The 18,069-nt window shown below is 35.7% G+C and overlaps 3 protein-coding genes and 2 long non-coding RNA genes across 5 annotated transcripts; 3 read left to right on the top strand and 2 right to left on the bottom strand.

The window, feature by feature from the left end:
- The first annotated feature begins 1,648 nt into the window (after positions 1–1,648).
- LOC104102813 (uncharacterized) lies at positions 1,649–3,581 on the top strand. Its single transcript, XM_009610647.4, has 6 exons — positions 1,649–2,095; positions 2,181–2,298; positions 2,393–2,580; positions 2,717–2,808; positions 2,954–3,103; positions 3,203–3,581. Exons 1-6 carry the CDS (start codon positions 1,714–1,716, stop codon positions 3,341–3,343), a joined length of 1,071 nt encoding a protein of 356 aa, XP_009608942.1. The 5' UTR covers positions 1,649–1,713; the 3' UTR covers positions 3,344–3,581.
- A 323-nt stretch (positions 3,582–3,904) lies between these two features.
- On the top strand, positions 3,905–5,846 carry LOC104102815 (uncharacterized). The gene is made up of 4 exons (XM_033657859.2): positions 3,905–4,480; positions 4,605–4,864; positions 5,078–5,218; positions 5,329–5,846. Exons 1-4 carry the CDS (start codon positions 4,048–4,050, stop codon positions 5,641–5,643), a joined length of 1,149 nt encoding a protein of 382 aa, XP_033513750.1. The 5' UTR covers positions 3,905–4,047; the 3' UTR covers positions 5,644–5,846.
- Positions 5,847–6,088: 242 nt separating this feature from the next.
- LOC104102814 (uncharacterized) lies at positions 6,089–7,036 on the bottom strand. The gene is made up of 2 exons (XR_687771.3): positions 6,330–7,036; positions 6,089–6,180 (listed from the first exon to the last, which is right to left on the bottom strand). It is a non-coding gene; the product is annotated as an uncharacterized lncRNA (long non-coding RNA).
- Positions 7,037–13,476: 6,440 nt separating this feature from the next.
- On the bottom strand, positions 13,477–15,451 carry LOC138896697 (uncharacterized). The gene is made up of 2 exons (XR_011410091.1): positions 14,168–15,451; positions 13,477–13,848 (listed from the first exon to the last, which is right to left on the bottom strand). It is a non-coding gene; the product is annotated as an uncharacterized lncRNA (long non-coding RNA).
- Positions 15,452–15,890: 439 nt separating this feature from the next.
- LOC104102819 (extensin-like) lies at positions 15,891–16,424 on the top strand. Its single transcript, XM_009610654.4, has one exon. It carries the CDS (start codon positions 15,891–15,893, stop codon positions 16,422–16,424), a length of 534 nt encoding a protein of 177 aa, XP_009608949.1.
- The last annotated feature ends 1,645 nt before the right edge of the window (positions 16,425–18,069 follow it).

Genomic DNA, 18,069 nt, shown 5'->3' with positions numbered 1-18,069 from the left:
ATTGATCTCGAACTCCTAAATATTAGGCAATAATAAAAAAAATTACTTGATTTTAAAGTCCTAAATATTGGGAAAGTTACTTAAATTACAAATTTGTCCATTGCAAAATTTATTTTTAAAGGGTAAAAAAGACGAATGACATTGTAGATTAGTTCAACTTCTGTACTAATAAATCTGTAATTGTATTCGTTTATCATCATTTATCAATTGATGAGATTTCTGTCATTGACTAATTATTTGTTTGGTTGGAGTTACGTTCTTGTTGTTAAAATAAATATTTCATAATAATAACAAATTCACCATCTTTCTACCTATTTAAAGGCTCTTGATATAAATATTTCACCTGTCTCAAGTTATTTGTTGTATTTCTATTTAATATGCCCTTAAAAAAAAATTAGTTAGAAGAAATTTGACTATTTTACCTTTATTTATGTCTTTAATATAATCTTTCTTCATTGAACATTTACTTTATTTATGTGCCATCTCCATCTTCAAGAACAATTACTACTAAGGATAAAATAAAAAAAAATTAATTAATTTTATCTTAAACTTCTAAAATACAAATAATTTGAATTATCTATTTTTAAAAATTACGATAAATAATTTGAGACAGCGAAAATAGAAATTTATTCCCTTATATTAGTCATATGCTTGCTTATTTTAACTCTAATTCCTCGTCTAGCTTTACTTTTAGAATAATTAATAGTATTGGACAAAAAAAATAAATAGATGAATCAATACTTTAAATTAAAAAGTAGTATGCCTTGAACCCAAATCTAATGCTTAGTGGTGAGATATTTAAACTTTGAAATTTGAATTCATAAAATGTATTTTAACGTAAAAAATAGTTCTTATATTTGATTCCTAAATATTAGGATTTTGAATTATAAAAGAAAAAATCTAGTTGATTTAAATGTCCTAAATATTGAGATTTCCTACTATAATAAATAAAGCTTTAGTTGATTTCAAAATTCTAAATATTAAAAAATTAATAAAATGACTATTTTATTCAATGTGAGCTCTATTTTCAAAGGTTAAAAAAGGCGAACGACATTTCGCTAAGAGCCTTCGTACTTTTAATATAGTATAAATAGAGAAAATTTTACTTATATAATTATAGGTGCCAAAGTTATACAACATAATAATCTTTCAACTTGTCATATACTATTAAAGTTTCAGCATAAGATATATTTGGGATAGGTGGCTGGCTACTTGTTTTGTTTTTGGCTTTTCACTGTTTTTATTGAATGTTTTTTTGTTTCTTTAAGTTTAGGTTTAGTAATTTCATTTTTTTAACATGCATACTCTTTAGCTTCAAATTTATGTTTTTGATTACAAATGCGAAAGCAACTTATATAGTTTCAAAATTCAGAAATTCAAAAACTAAAAAGAGAAATTTTGAAAAAAAGAAAAAGAGAAATCAAAAGGCTAATTACGTCGTCGTTCCTCAAACAAGTATTGGTGATCCTCATGGTGCACCGCGTCACATCTGATTACCCCTTAATTTCCCGACAGTAGAAATTCAAAATGAAGTAAGCAACGGTTCTTTAACTTCCCTCTTCACTCCCGCCCCTTCTACTATTCATCCTCAAAACTCCATTCGATTTCTGTTTTCTTCAACTATATTTTCCCCTCTCTCTCTCTTGAGACATTTCCTAAAGGTTTCCGCTGTGGCGCCGCTTGGTCTAGGCCAAGCGTCGTCGCAAAAGAAAGATGGACTATCCAACGGCCATTGTGCCGTACCATGATCCTTTTGATGATTCTTGTTCTATTGGCCAAATTTCACTTTTTGATGAAAATCCAACCATTGGACTTCCAAAATCGGCATGGAATCAAGAACCCTTTACATTTGATCCAACAATTTTGAAGTCTGATAATGATTTTGGCGTTTATGATCCATTCGATGATCCAATTTTGCTAGACATTCCATATGAATGTAACGATTATTTGGTTGAAAATAGTACTAATACTGAGGCAGGAGTTCAAGATGGGGTGTTTGAAAATAAAAGTCATGTCTCAGTTTGGCCAGTGTCATCATCTACATCTATGTGTACTAATAATTGCCAAATCCTAAGAGAAATAACGCATTCTAATGGTGAGTGTCTATACAATTCATTGTTTTACATAAGTAAAGCAATGTAATTTTTTGGTTTTTTTTTACTAGTTTGGTTTTTTCACAGGCTTGCAAATATCTAAGCTTAATATTTATGGAACACTGGGAAGGATCAGTCATGCAGTTCTTGAGAAATACACTTCGGATTTTTCTTCTCAAAGCCATGAGTCGCCCCAAATTTTTGAGTACGGAGTTAGTTCTTTTTTGCCCTCTTCTGCTCTAGTTACATTGTGATTTACTCGAATATAATGTACTTTTTTCTATGTTCTGCTCAAACAGTTTTAGCAAGGATAGTACAAGCAGTGTGAAGCAATTTTTAGTTCAATATTTTGAGGCTTGTAAGCTTGAAGGTTACATTTTGCTACAAGATCCACTCTGCGATTTCTATGAAGCATTAGGTGTTGGATCTGATGATGGTGACATTCTTGACATCGATAGTCTACTTCAGTTATCTCCAACAATTTCGCGTTAGTAACTTCTTCTATCACTTCTTTAATCTGAAAAAGCATAAAATAAATTACTATACTTTTTTATTAGCTTAAGTTAACACTGTCAATGGGGCCCTATTTGAATGTGTTTTAAATGATAAATGTTTATCAACAGGTGATTGTCAAATGAACCAGCAAGAGATGAAAAACGAAAGCGAGGCAAATTGCAATGACATGAGACATGAAAAGATTCCCCTTTCTGCACAGGTTTGTACTATGTTACATATGGAGAGCTTATTAATATGCATCTTAAACAGGACTTGATTGTTACTATAGTATTTATGTAGAGATTTTGTCCTCTTATGCATTGTAGTATTTTGCATTCTGATCACTTTTTTCTTTAATAGAGCAGAGGGAAAGAACTGGAAAGTTGAGATTGAAAGACTTTGCAGGATATCTCCATCTTCCCATTGAGATAGCAGCTAAGAAACTGAACATATGTCCTACTGTCATGAAAAAAGTTTGTCGAAGGGATGGCTTGTTAAGATGGCCCTATCGAAAGGTCTCTTTCTTTTAACCTTTCGCCACCACGCCTCATTTTTGTAGTGCTATGATAATCTGAGTTCACTAAATTTTCATATTGACTTGGAAATGATTGCAGATAAAAAGCATTAAGAGGAAAATATCAAAGAGAGAAAAGAGTTTAAGCTCTAGTGATGTTGAAGAAAGGGCGAGCGCAAAGGCAGAAATAGCAAAGTTGGAAGAGGAACTTGCCAAAAATTTTGAAGCATTTGTTAGCTGATTTCACTAATTATGTTTAAGTAAAATCGCAATAGGTTATCTCTTATGAGTTACTGTATTAGTTATGTTCTACCGATTTTGCTTAGAAGATTAGCTATTCATTAAATCTATACCGTATTTATACTTGAGGCGGATTTAAATGTACAAAATGAGCTCAATTGTGTATATACAGTACATAGAGTTTCATATTTCTTCCTTCCCAGATTATTTTCAATGTTAAAGTTTGTCATGTATCAGGGGAAATGGGTGCAGTTTATTTTCTCCGCGTTTCCAATAGTCTTAAAATATAGGCAGACAAGTGATCAATTATTTTCTTAGACTACATTTCATTGGTTGTTCTATGCATGATTTTTGTTTGTACTCATACCAACTCCCTAGCTAGTTAAAGGACAAAAGTTTTGCTTGTTGTATTCTCATTCAATATAGAGAATAATGCCATGTTCTGGAATAATTTCATTCTTGTCTTGAGTGTTGTTTTGTACTATCACTTGGTTGAGTCTTTGCTCACAAGAATAAGTAGAGCCGGCCTGTTCGCTAAGTGACCCTTCGTAAACATCAAAATGGAGGATATTTCTCTAAGCAGTCAATTGAAAACCATAGTACGTTTTCAACGTTCACAACTAGAAATTCCACTCCACCTAGAGATGTCCGTGTTCGAGTTCATTAACTTCTTTTGACAAGAGGTATGATCAGTGTTGGATATATATGATGCTATTGCGGCTAATCAAGAAATACTACTGTTCCGTCTTCAAGAAAAAGAAAAAGAAAAAGAAGATGGCGAATTCTGAGAAAGTAGTTGGTGTAAAGAAAGTGAGGCAAAAAGATCCAGATGGATGGGATGTGACAATGCCACTCCCAGGGGACATAATAGAAGGCATTGGTGAATTAGCTGCTGATGATGATTCATTTGTTCAGGCCAAGGCATGGTCAGAGTTAGTTTTATTTCTTGGTAAAATTGTTGGACATTTCATTTGGTTGAAAGTTAGAAGGGGAGAGAGTAGACTTAAACTCAGGGGATATGTCTTAGTTGAACGACGTTCCAATCTGCAAAAAAGGTTTGTGGTTAGAGCAGCATCTGATGACAGACATCTTGCTGTTATAGCAGAATTAACTTTGGGACGTTGCACTGAACTCCAGGGTACAATTTTTTGTTTGTTTGTTTTCCGCTAATTTTTACACTGTCAATGTATATAACTCTTTGCCAGGAACATTGTACATAAAATGTTCAAGAACAGTTTTTTCTTTTTTTTTGGATGGTGCAGAAATGAGCAGAAGAATGGTAAATTCGGGCTCACGGGGATATAACCAAATGGGATTACAATATGACTGGAAGATGAAGGTGGGAACCTATCTACCCGATTCTCGTTCCACAGTTGTTAGCTCCATACTTTTCATGCCTTTAACAAGAGAGTATAGAGTAGAAGCCACAATAGTTCGAACCATGGCCTGGTTTTCAGCAGCGGTATCTTCAGGAATCCCCCTTGTATTCGTTAACATTCAAACTGAGCAAATAAGCAATTTGGTATTACTCTCTAACTTTTCTGATAATAAGGTTTGACTTACATATACACTGACAATATAAAGAATTTTTACACTGTTAACCTGTTGTAGCAGGTAACGTGCCTTATTCAGGTTACTAACCAGTACCTGTCAGTGTAAACTCAATTGATTATACTCTAACTAAAAGTTTCATTATGAACTAATTTTTTTTCCTCTTCATGCTTTTTATGTATAGGAGAGGAGAAATAACATTGGTAACCAATCCGCGCAAGGAGTAAGGCTATGGTATCTACCAGGAATTGAAGAGATTCCACTTGAACTAACACCTGTTCCAGGAGAAACCAGATTCGGAATAGACATTAAACGAACAGATGAAGTAACCGTCATCGCCTTTTCATTTCTGAAAATAGCAAAGTAAATAATGTTACTACGAAATGTTTTAAGTTAAATTACCTAACATGTTCTTTTTTTGAAATTTCCTTTTAGGGATTTGTCAGTATATACTCAGTAACAAAGGGGACAGCTGCAGAACGAGCCAGTTTAGTGCGTTTATTTGAGCAAGCAAACAAAAGCGAGCAACTTCTTGTGATTTCAAGGCTAGAAGGAAAAAGTCTTTTGCCTTCAACTGTTAGCCCAGAAGGTCTAATATACTGCTGTGATCATAGTGATATTAAGGAAACTCTCAATTTAGCAATGGAAAGAAGTGATAGTATTAGACTGCATATCATGTCTTGGCCTAATCAAACAACTCAAAATACCACACGGTCGTTTGGTGCTGCAGTTCTTATGCCTCCAAATTGATACCATCAGTAGTTCAACATCATACAACAACACCAACTAAGACTCAATTCCAAGCAAGTTGAGATCCGCTATATGAATCTTCACTGTACATGTCACTCCATTTAAACTTATCTCAGTTAGCAGGTCAACGCCATGTATAGAAATAATGCCCTATCTATCAAAATTTTGTCGACTAATGGAAAGAAGTGAAAGCATTAGGCATATCATGCATCTCTGGCCTAATCAGACAACTCAAAGCACCACATGATTACACTCTTATGCCCCCAAATTGATACTATCGCCAGTTCAAGTCGGACCACGTATAATAATGTCTGTTCAAATATTTTGTGGACAAATGGTAATAATCAACTTGAACTTGCTTTGTTAGTAATAGCAGTTTGATGAAGAAGAGGATTTGTAATAAGATGTAAGGATATATTCTCAAAGTTATTTCTAGTTTTAACGATGTACTTTTACAAATTAAATTGCAGAAGCAATAGGGAAACATTCTTGTGCACAAAAAATAGACCCCCCCATAAAACAATTGCTTAGAATTTGCTGCAAAACAAACAGATGAGAATACACATTAGAATAGTATATATAGCAGGTCAATTTAACAAGTCTTGAATTGAAAGTTTGTCTATTATGATATTGAAAGCAGCATATATGAGTGTTAGTGTCTGAGTGCCTTTTAAGAGCACAAGTACCTAAGAGTGCTTGCAAAAGGATGAATAGCAGAAGAATATTTCCTTTTTGCAGCCTTTTTCTTTTCAGCAGTAACATCCATGCGTAGTTTCCCCTTTATATACTGGTAGCTAACTTTCATTCTTTTATCTAGTTAGTCATATACTAAGTAGTATTTAAGATGATGGTTTGGCGATCGAACAAATAAGAGATGAAACAGAGTTCCGTCCAGCCAATAACTTCACTTAATCAATTGTTCTGTCTTATCTTCAATCTTGTAAATTCTTCATATCCGAAGCGCAGGAAGGATCTGACTAGAAAGTCGTCTTGCTGATGCGATAGTCCTCTGGGTATGGCCACATCCGTCTCGACAATAGGACAGGGAAAGAAAATCCATAGACGAGACCAACCGGGATAAGTGTGAAAATCGATAGTGTACTCGATGATCAAAGGACCTATCAATTTGCATTAACTTCCTGTAGCTAGTAGGGGGAACTTTAATGTAATTGCGAATCCATTAAAAAAAACTTGGAAAATTGATTCAACTCATTTGAGGTTAAACGTTTAACCGACAGAAATAGACATGTTAAATTTTTGAACAATTTGAGATACACTCAAGAAAATATTAATCTATGGTGATTTAGCAATCAACCCTAGATTGTTGATAGGAAACTAGAAGAATAGAGAAGAAGAAATGAAATTTGTTATTAGCCAAGAAGAGAAATGTTCCGGTTTCACTGTACAAAAAATAATTGCCTCTATTTGTAAGCTCAGCTAATTACCAGCTTAGCTAACTAGCCTATCTAACTATTTACAATAATGCCACCTTATTTAAGTAACTCGTACTTCCACACTCCCCTCAAGCTGGCAGGTACAAATACATTAAGTACTACAGCTTGCCAGTCAATGACTCATGTTGTATTCTGTTAAATCCTTTTGTCAATATGTCTGCTAATTGATCTTTTGAGGCAACATGTTGTGTTTTAACTATGGGCGTTTAACGGGCGGGCTGGGACGAGTTGTACACAAAAAAAATCAGCCCGTCCGTTTAACATTTCGGGCTGGTTAGCGGGCTTAATTAGCGGGTTGTACATTTTCGGATTTTTTTGGGCCCGTCCGGGTTCGGGCTTAACGGGTCCGGACCGGGCCGGGCTATATATTTTTTTTAAAAGTAAATTTTGTTTTTCTTATTCAATGTTATTGTTATTTAAGTGTTTGCAAACTTTTAAGGCTTAGAATTAAACTTTGAAGTTTAAAGTTTTAAATTTAAAATTTGAATTTTAAAATTTTAAAATTGAAATTTGAAAGTAAGTGGCTACAAAATATGTAATATGTAAGGATCAAGCTCCGAAGGCTTTCATTTGATATTTTTATTGAATAATATATAATACTTCAAATTAATTTGCAAGTTCTTTTTTGATTTTTTTACTTTTGAACTTGCAAATTAAAAGTTTACAACAATTATAAAAAATAAAAAATAGTACATCACATGCTTTGCATCATTTTTGTAAGTTTATCCATGTCAACGTGAGGTTCTTGGTTTCCGGCATTGGTTGAATCGGAATCATAAACTATTATATCTCTAATTTTTTGGTCTTCCGCTTCATTTACCTCGTCACGCCCTTGATTTCGCCTTTCTGATCTTATCCAATCTCTGAAGCACACTAGAATTTTCAAAGCGTTGCTGGCCAATGAATGACAGGTATCTCCTAGTGGCTGCCTTGCTTGACTAAATGCGATCTCTGATGCGACTGTTGAAGTCGGCACATTTAGCACGTCTCGAGCCATGGCCGAAAGAACAGAAAATTGATTTGAGTTACTCCTCCACCAACCCAGCGGTAGAAATTCCTTTGTGCGAGGCTCTGCTGACTTTTGCAAGTAGAATTGGAGTTCATTAATATTCCTGCTACTGGTTTGTTGATGCTCTCCTAGTGTAGACCAAATCAAATAATCTTCAACACCATCATTATCATCCAAAGCACCGGTTCCAGATGTTGAAACTGAACTTGAAAGAATATTTGCATCTACAGCAGAAGAAGCATCAACAATGTTAGCATAATAATTATATAAAGTTTGTAAATGTTTGTGTAGATCAGAAATACAAGTGTCAATATCAGGAGTTTCAGTTGGTCCAATATCCATATAAGAATATAAAGCAATGATTAATTGGCGACAAGTGGCCATTTTGATAGAAGGGTTTAAAATAGCACCAATTAGGTAAATAGGGGGAATTGGGTAAAAATATTTTTTAAACTTATCTAGTATAGACTCAACAACAGAAGTATATCCTTCTTTCTTCTTCAAATTATGTAGTAAAAGAGAAATTTCAACAATATGAACTAAACCATTTGCAATAGTAGGATAATAAGCTTCAGAAAACTCAAGTGTAGCCACATAAAATTTTTGTAAAAATTTTACAACATCTTCAATGACATCCTAAGTTCTAGATGTTAACAAATGGCTAGGATTGGTACAATGAGAATTAGCAATTTCAGTTATAGGCATTCTATATTTATAATAATATTTTAAGAATAAATAAGTATAATTCCACCTAGTAACTATTTCTTCAGGCATGAGTTTTGGTTTTAGTCCATAGAGTACACGTTTTTCCTTAAATGTATTTAATCTAGCACTTCTATTATTTTCTTGAATTACACCAACAGCTCTTCTAACTAAAGTGATATCATCTCTAAATAATTCAAGGCCACTCTTCACAATCAAGTTATAAATATGACATGCACATCTAATATGAAATATTTCAGAAAGTGGTGGGTGTAGATGCAATTTTAATATTGTAATAGCAATATTGTTGTTAGAAGCATTATCAAATGACATACACAAAATATTTTCTGCAAGATTATAAAATATAGCAACTTCATGGATAGTATTACTTATAAATGCACCAGTATGACTTTGATCTTTATCATATTTAAAAGCAATAATACGTTTTTGCATACAAAAATTATCATCTATACAATGACATGTAACAGTCAAATAATCATTTTCATTTACAGCACGGCCAATATCTGAAGTAAGAGAAACTCTACAAGAAAGACTGGCGAACAAATAACGTATATATGTCTGATATTGTCAAAAAAGCCTAAAGATATCAGCTCTATAAGTACTTCTAGGAATACCTTTAAACAAAGGGTTATAAATTCTTTGAATATAAGTAACAAGATATGGTAAAGTAGCAAAACTAAAAGGTAAACAACCTAAAACAATCATTTTAGCTAATTCTTCCCGATCTTTCTTAATATCGTATTTACCCATTAACCCCCTAGTACCCGGATTAAGTTTTTGTTGCCCATCTTCCTCATCTACTCCCCAATCAAGAGGGTGGTGCTCTACCATGTGCCTACGAAGTTGACCCATTCCCCCTCCCTTACCGGTCTCATGTTTATAAGCATCCTTACAAATTCTACATCTTACATAATTTTTATCTTCTTCTAGTCTGTCAAAAAAAATTCCAACACTTACTTCTTAATCTTTGATTCTTCTTAATAGGGAGGGGAGGCCTACTTGTATTACCACGACCTCCACCCCTAATATTTTGAGTTTGACTAGCATTATCAGGTGTAGCTGGTGGTGTTTCAAGATTATCAGGTGATTGAATATCATCTAAATTATCATCTACATCATCATCTATATCATAGTTATTTTGAAATCGCTCATAATCTAATTTAAATTTTCAGATGAACTTTCAAAAATATGTGTAAAGCTACTAGAAGAACCAGCACCACCTCTTGATCTTTTGAAAGTTTTCTTACTACCACCTCTACTAGTGCATGCTTTTTTGGCTGTTCTAAATATATCCATTATGTAAATTAAATTAATAATTCTAAATAATAAAATACGTGTACACCAAAGAAGAGAAAGAGATGGAACGAGTGTACCGGGATTCCGGATGCCGCACTAAATTTGATATCAAAAATCAAAATTCAATTGATAGATCGATACTTGATAGTTGATACTTGATACCATACTTCACTCGAATACTTAATATTTGATAATAATAATTTTATAATGGCTAAACTAAATATTTGATGAAACTTGAAATAGTAAGTAATTGAGAATTTAAGAACAATAATCAACATTATCAAGAGAGAATTGAGAGAGAATTAGAGTAGTAAGAGAGTGAATTGTGAGGAAAAATGAAGAAGAAGGGGGGCTATTTATAGTTTTTAAAAGGTTAAAATTGTAATTTATCAAATATTAGGGGTGGGGAAGCTATTTTCTTAAGGGGGTAGGCCGAAATGGCCATTTCTGCAAAAAAAGGTCGTTGGCCAACGGTCATTTTTGAATTTGACCGTTGGCAACGGTCCAGAAATTTTTTTTTAAAAAATTGTAACGGAAACCGGGCTGGATCGGGTTATGGCCCGTTACAAATCCGTTAACAGGTTACCGGGCTAAGCGGGTTCCGGTGCACCGGTATCCAAAAACTTTTCGTCTAAAACCTGCTCCCCGCCCAACCCGTCCCAGTCCGCCTCGCCCCCAAACGCTACAGTACCGGGCTGACCCGGGCTGAATCGGGTTGTAAACGGGCCAGCCCAACACGATTAACAGGTATAGTTCTAACCAATCCCATTTGAATCTTCTCCTTTATAAAAAGGCAATCTATTTCAATATGTTTAGTCCTTTCATGATATACTGGATTGACAGTTATTTGTAATGCTGTTTTGTTGTCACAATACAAATTAACTGGCAATACTACAGCTGCTCCTAATTCCTTTAATAATCCAACCAGCCAAACAGCTTCAGAGACAACACTGGCCATGCTCCTATATTCAGCTTCTGCTGAACTTTTTGATATTGTGCCTTGCTTCTTGGATTTTCATGAGACCAATGATTTACCATACTTGACCAAGAAACCAGATACTGATCTTCTTGTGTTAGGACACGATGCCTAGTCTGCATCACAAAACACATAGATTTTGTCTAACTTCTCAATGCTGAACAACATTCCCAGTCCTGGTTCCCTCTTTATGTATCTAGCAACCCTCATAGCTGCATCCCAATGAGATTTTTTGGGTTGTTGAAGGAATTGGCTAAGTGCTTGAACTGTGTATGCTATGTCGGGTCTTGTTAGAGTCAAATACAACAACTTTCCTATTAATCTTTGATATTGTCCCTTATCTTCAAGTGCATTATCATCTTCATTCCCTATCAGCTTGTCATACTCTGGTACAGTCAGCTTCACATTCACCTCAAGAGGTGTCCAAGCTGGTTTAGCATCTCCTATCCCCAACTCAGATATAATCTCCAAGGCATATTTTCTCTGATTCACCAGAATACATCTGCTTGACCTGTTGAATTCCATTTTAAGAAAAAACTTTAGCTCTCCTAAGTCTTTAATCCTGAAGGCCTTGTGTAAAGAATCTTTTGTTGCATATATCATCTGCTGATTATTTCCAGCAATTAGTATATCATCGACATAGACAAGAATCACCACTATATCACTTTGATTCTGTTTAATGAACAAGGAATGGTCAAGACTACTTTGCTTGAATCCTGACTGTAATAAGGCTTCAATCAATTTTAAATTCCATTGTCTGCTAGCCTGCTTTAAGCCATACAGGGATTTAACAAGTCTGCAAACTAACTTAGATCTACCAACTGTATCCCCCTGACTTGAAAATCGTTATGGCAACTCCATATAAACCTCATCATCTAGGTCTCCCTGCAAAAAAAGCATTGTAAACATCCATCTGTTGGATACGCCAATTCTGCATAGGTGCTAATGAAAGGACTGTCCTAAAAGTGTTTCATTATAGCCAAGGCCTTCCTTTTGACTATAGCCTTTGGCCACTAGTCTAGCTTTAAACCTTTCTATTTCTCCATTAGCTTTAAGCTTGACCTTGTATACCCATCTATACCCAATGGGAACCTTCCCTGGAGGCAAACACACCAGCTCCCAAGTTTTATTAGCTTATAGTGCTGCTATTTTCGCATGCATTGCTTCTATCCACCTAACATCATTACATGCTTCATAAAAGGATGTAGGTTCAGATATTGCTGAGAAGACCCCTAAATAAGCTTTGTGAGAGGAAGATAGCTGATCATATGAAAGATAATTAGCCATAAAATGAGACTTCTTGGCTGGAAAAGGTACTACATAGTCTGTCAACCACAATGGTTGTTTAGTCACTTGCCCAGATCTCCTCAAAGGTGTTGAAGTATCTGATGAGTAGAGTTCAGGTTCTTCAAAAATCTCATCCTTATTTGTATGTACAGGAGGTGTAATGCTATCTTGAGCAGCATTAGATTTTGCACCAGCATGAGAGGAACTAGGTAAAGCATCATGTTGCTCTTAATGATCAACAGGTGAGGCACTAGGAAGACTAGCATCAGTAGGCATAGTATGAGGCTGCATATCTGTTCCTTGTAGATCATCCTCTACAAAAACTGGGGGCTGCAATGCATCTTCTATAGAGAGAGGAATGTTAGAATCAACATCTGCAAAATGAGAAGGGTGGTTAGGATAAACACCTTCCTGGCATGAGGTTGGTGAAACACCCTCCTGACAGGAGGTTGGTGAAACAAGTCCTTCAATATCCTTGAAAGGAATCACTCCTTCTTTGAAAGTGACATACTTGTTGATAAAGAACTCCTTCTTCTCCAAGTTGTACAAAAGGTATCCTTTAGTAACATTAGAATGCCCCATTAGCACTGCCCTAACTGCTCCAGCACTGAATTTATCCTGTCTAGGTAAGACACTAGCATAACACAAACACCCCAAAGTTCTCAGGTAAAGAAGGGTTGGTCTCTTCCTATGGAACAGTTCATAAGAGATTTACCTTGTATCACAACTGAAGATAGTCTATTGATAATATACATAACTGCCAAAACACAATGTCCCCAAAATCTCACAGGGATATGCCCATGAAATCTAATAGCCCTTGCCACCTCAAGAATGTATCTACGCTTCCTCTCAGCTATTCCATTCCGTTGAGGAGTATAGACACATGTTCTTTGATGTACTATGCCCAATTCTCTTAATAGAGCAGTGAAGTTATCATTCACGAACTCACCCTCATTATCTGACCTTATTGTCTTTACCATAGTACTGAATTGAGTGTGTACCATTTTAAAGAAATCTCTTAATACAATGAACACATCACTTTTAAATTTCAATAAGAAAACCCAGGTCACACGAGAATAGTCATCAACTATAGTTAGAAAATACTTATTGCCATCAATAGTAGAAGTGTTATAAGGTCCCCAAACATCCAAATGTAACAATTGAAAAGTTTTAGTACTTCTACTGTTGCTAGAATGAAAAGGCAGTCTGGTATGCTTAGCTAAAGGACAAACATCACACTTATCTATTACATTTCTACAATTCTCAATAGGCAGTCCAAGAATCTCCTTCATGGCTCCTCCAGAAGCATGTCCCAGCCTTCTATGCCATAGAGAAACATCAATTCCTTTCTCCTGTGCATTTAATCCTCTACTCAGTTCTTCTCGTTCATCTGCAAGTAAGAAGAGGTACAATCCATCTTTCTCTTTACTAATCCCCTTGATCCTCCCACTTGAGAGGTCCTAGAATAGGTAAAAATCAGAAAAAAGGTGACTGAGCAATGAAGGTCTCTAGTTACCTTAGAAACTAACATGAGATTGTACTGGAAATCAGGCACAAACAACACATTTTTCACTACTTGTCCTTTAGAAATTATGCAATCTCCTATATGTGATACCAAATTCACTTGACCATTAAACATATACACTTTTCTACAGCTCCAAGAGTCAAGCCTTTTAATATTTTGTAACGTGCTTAAGTCTGATATCATATGGTTAGTTTCCCCAGTGTCTATGATCCATTCTTTTCTAGCTACATTAACCATAAATGGTTGTATCATACCTGCCATATTAGCCATTGTGTTTTGTGGAACATCTTTGTTTAGCATCATCATAATTTGATTGTACTGATCAACTGTGAACTGTGGTGGCCTAGGAATCTCACTCATGTGTCCCTTCTCTATTGTCTCAGTCCTTCCTGCATTAGGCCCTGCAACATTAGGATTATAGTTTTTAATATTCATATTGTAAGCAGTATTAGCATTGGCTCCTGGTCACCTTTTCTTGTACTTGAAATCAGCAGGATACCCTACTATTTTGTGACATGTCTCCTTAGTATGTACCTTCATCTTGCAGAAATCACAGTGAATATTCCAGTTCTTCTTTGGTCTATGATTCTGCCCTTGAAAACTTCCTTGAAAATTTCCTCATTTTGCAGTCATGAAAGCTGTGGCCTCTAATCCCTCATTCATCACAGACACATTAGAGACAACTCTTTGGCTCTCTCTCTCTCAATGATCATTGCATATGCTTTACTAACATTAGGAGTGGGATTTGTCATAAGAATCTGACTCCGCGCTTGCTCATAATTGTCGTTAAGTCCCATAAAAAACTGCATCAACTTCTGCCTATGTAATTGTTCAAGAAACTTTTTGTCACGACATGCTGGAATCATACTTTCATACTCATCCTAAAGTTCCTTGAGTTTAGTAAAATATGTTGATACACTGTTAGAGCCTTGGTGCAATGTTGCAATCTCCTTATGCAATTAATAAATTCTAGATGCATTCGCTTTATCAAAACGCTCCTTCAAATCTTCCCAAACTCGACATGCATTCTTAGCATACACCACTCCTGTCATTAACTCATTTGAAACATAACTCATAATCCATCCCAAAATAATTGCATTAAATCTATCCCATTGGAGACCTAAATCCTCTTCTACATCTTCTCTCTTTAATGTACCGTCAATTAACCCTAGCTTATTTTTACCTAAAAGCTGGATTCTCATTGCACGGCTCCAAATCGAGTAATTGTCGGATCCGGTCAGCTGAATCGATACAATCAGAGCTTCGGTTGTGTCTGAAGGGTGTAGATACAGTGCATGGTTGTGATCAAGATTTGCATTCGCCATTGCCGAAGAAACAAAGATTTTCAGTATAAAATCGAGCAACTCAGTTGAGCAATCTAGCTAATGGATCTGTGGATTAATTGGCTCACAATCGTGGTCCAATCGCTCTGATACCATATTAATCTATGATAATTTAGCAATCAACCCTAGATTGTTGATAGGAAACGAGAAGAATAGAGAAGAAGAAATGAAATTTGTTATTAGCCAAGAAGAAGAGAAATGTTTCGGTTACACTGTACAAAAATTAATTGTCTCTATTTATAAGCTCAGCTAATTACTAGCTTAGCTAACTAACTTGTCTAACTATTTACAATAATGCCACCTTACTTAAGTAAGTCTTACTTCCACAGAAAAAACTTACTTTTTTTTTCTTTTGGCGCCCCTAGCAACAGAAACATATGACATTACAACTTTAGAAGCATGCGCTTTCAAAAGAAGGAGACATCTTTTCAGAACCAACATTGACAATTTTCCCTATTTAACCACTATAAATACGATGCAACACGTTAACTTTGATATTCATTAATGCAATGGCACTCTTACAATCCCTTCTCCTTCACTTCTCATTTGTTCTCTTCTTGTTGTCAACATCTATAGTCATTGTCATATATAGCTTCCTTTCCTGGCGGCTCATCATCATCGACGTTATGGTTTTATGTACCAGTCACCTCCTCCTCTTCCCTCTCCCTTTCACTACACATACCCATCCTCGCATCACCATCACAAGCATAAATGCCCACTTCCACCACCTTTATATTTCTATAAATCACCTCCACCGCCATCACCCGTTTACAAGTACAGGTCACCACCACATCCATCTCCTATTTACACCTACAAGTCACCACCGCCACCATCACCCGTTTATATGTACAAGTCACCACCACCACCTCCTGTTTACAAGTACAAGTCACCACCACCACCATCATCGCTAGCTTACATGTATAAGTCATCTCCACCACCGCCACCTATTTATAAGTACAAGTCACCACCACCTCCAGTTTATATATACAAGTCACCTCCACCGCCGCCTCTGATTCATAAACCACCACCACCTCCACCTTACTATAATTATGTTTCGCCTCCACCACCATACAAACATCACCATCATCATCATCACCACCATAAGCCAAAATGGTCACCATATTCGTACATCTATTATAAGTCGCCACCACCACCACCTAAATATTAACTTGCCTCTGGTTTACCATGTTGTTTCTCCGCCACCTGTTCTGACTTATTTGTATTGTGGTTTGTATTGCCATAAAAAAAAGAAGAGAACATGATGATGTTCCTTTAGGTAGTACGTATTTCTATTGGTGGTTTTTGACAATGTTGTAATCTAAATAAAAAAGACTGCTATGTTTTTGTTTTGTATACACAATTGTGTTGCAGCAAGACTTTGGAGTTGATTAGGTACTTGAATAGTAAGATTATCCAGATTAAACTAAGATAATTATAATCCTTATGCATAACTATGGTCGTTGATGTACTTAATTATGCAACAAAATTACTCGTGTTACCATTACTGTAAATTTGTAGAATTCTCAGCTAATCAGATCGAGCAACATGCAGATTGATCGACTATCATTTATATCTAGGGCATAGATTCTGTATTGAGGAGAGGAGAGAGAAAGAAGAATAGGAGAGGAAGAAATGAGTCGTATGTAGTAAAATGAAAAGTCACTTACAATTAGGTACTTAACAGTGCATTTATAACAAACTTTGCATTGTTACGTAATCACCCTAACCAACTAGTCCCTTCTAACTTTTTTAATTGCTAAATGACCCATAACTACTCAAAACATCATTCTTGTACTTTAATACTCCCCCTCAAGCTAGAGAGTGGAAGACATCTAACACTCCCAACTTGGATAATAACAGGTGATGCTGTGCAGCTCCTAATTCTTTGGTCATCAAATCTGCTAGCTACTGTTTGGTGGACACATATTCAGTAGTGATTAGTCATGTCTTGATCCTTTCCCTCAGAAAATGGCAATCAATTTCTATATGCTCGGTTCACTCATGAAATATGGGATTGGATGCTATTTGCAAAGCAACTTTGCTGTCACAGTGTAAGTGCACTGGTTTAATCATAATGTTTTCCAGTTCTTCTAGCAATCCAACCATCCAAACTACCTTTGCAACTGCTGCAGTCATGCTCCTATATTCTATTTCTGCTGAGTTTTTGCTAATTGTTTGTTGCTTCTTGGACTTCCAGGACAGTAGAGAGTCCCCTAGTTTGATAATGTATCCCGTAGTTGATCTTCTAGTATTTGGGAAAGCTGCCCAGTCTGAATCACAAAACACTGTCAAGTTGTTTGCTTCACCTTTCTTCAGCAGTATACCTAAGCCTGGGGATCCCTTGATGTACCCCACCACTCTCAAGGCTGCATCTAAGTGTGATTGTTTAGGATTCTGCATAAATTGACTCAACACTTGTACATCAAAGCTTATATCTGGCCTTGTGATGGTCAAATAAAGCAGCTTTCCTATCAACTTTTTGTATTTTCCGGCATCCTCCAATTACTTATCTTCTGTGTTCCCAACATGGTTATCATAGTCCACAATAGTTAGCTTATGATTGAGCTCCATTGGAGTTGCAACTGGCCTGCACCCACTCAAGCCTGCCTCTGAGATGAGCTCCATCGCATATTTTCTTTGGTTCAATACAATTCCTCCTTGTGATCTTAGAACCTCTATTCCAAGGAAGTATCTTAGTTCTCCTAAGTCCTTCATTTTGAAATTTTGATGAAGAGTCTTCTTTACTTCTGTAATCATATTGTGAGAGTTCCCAGTGATCAATACACCAAGATGATCACAATGTTCTTGCCACA

This window comes from Nicotiana tomentosiformis, chromosome 8, assembly GCF_000390325.3.
Source record: "Nicotiana tomentosiformis chromosome 8, ASM39032v3, whole genome shotgun sequence".
NCBI classification, from domain to species: domain Eukaryota; kingdom Viridiplantae; phylum Streptophyta; class Magnoliopsida; order Solanales; family Solanaceae; genus Nicotiana; species Nicotiana tomentosiformis.
This window is presented reverse-complemented; position numbering and strand designations above follow the sequence as displayed.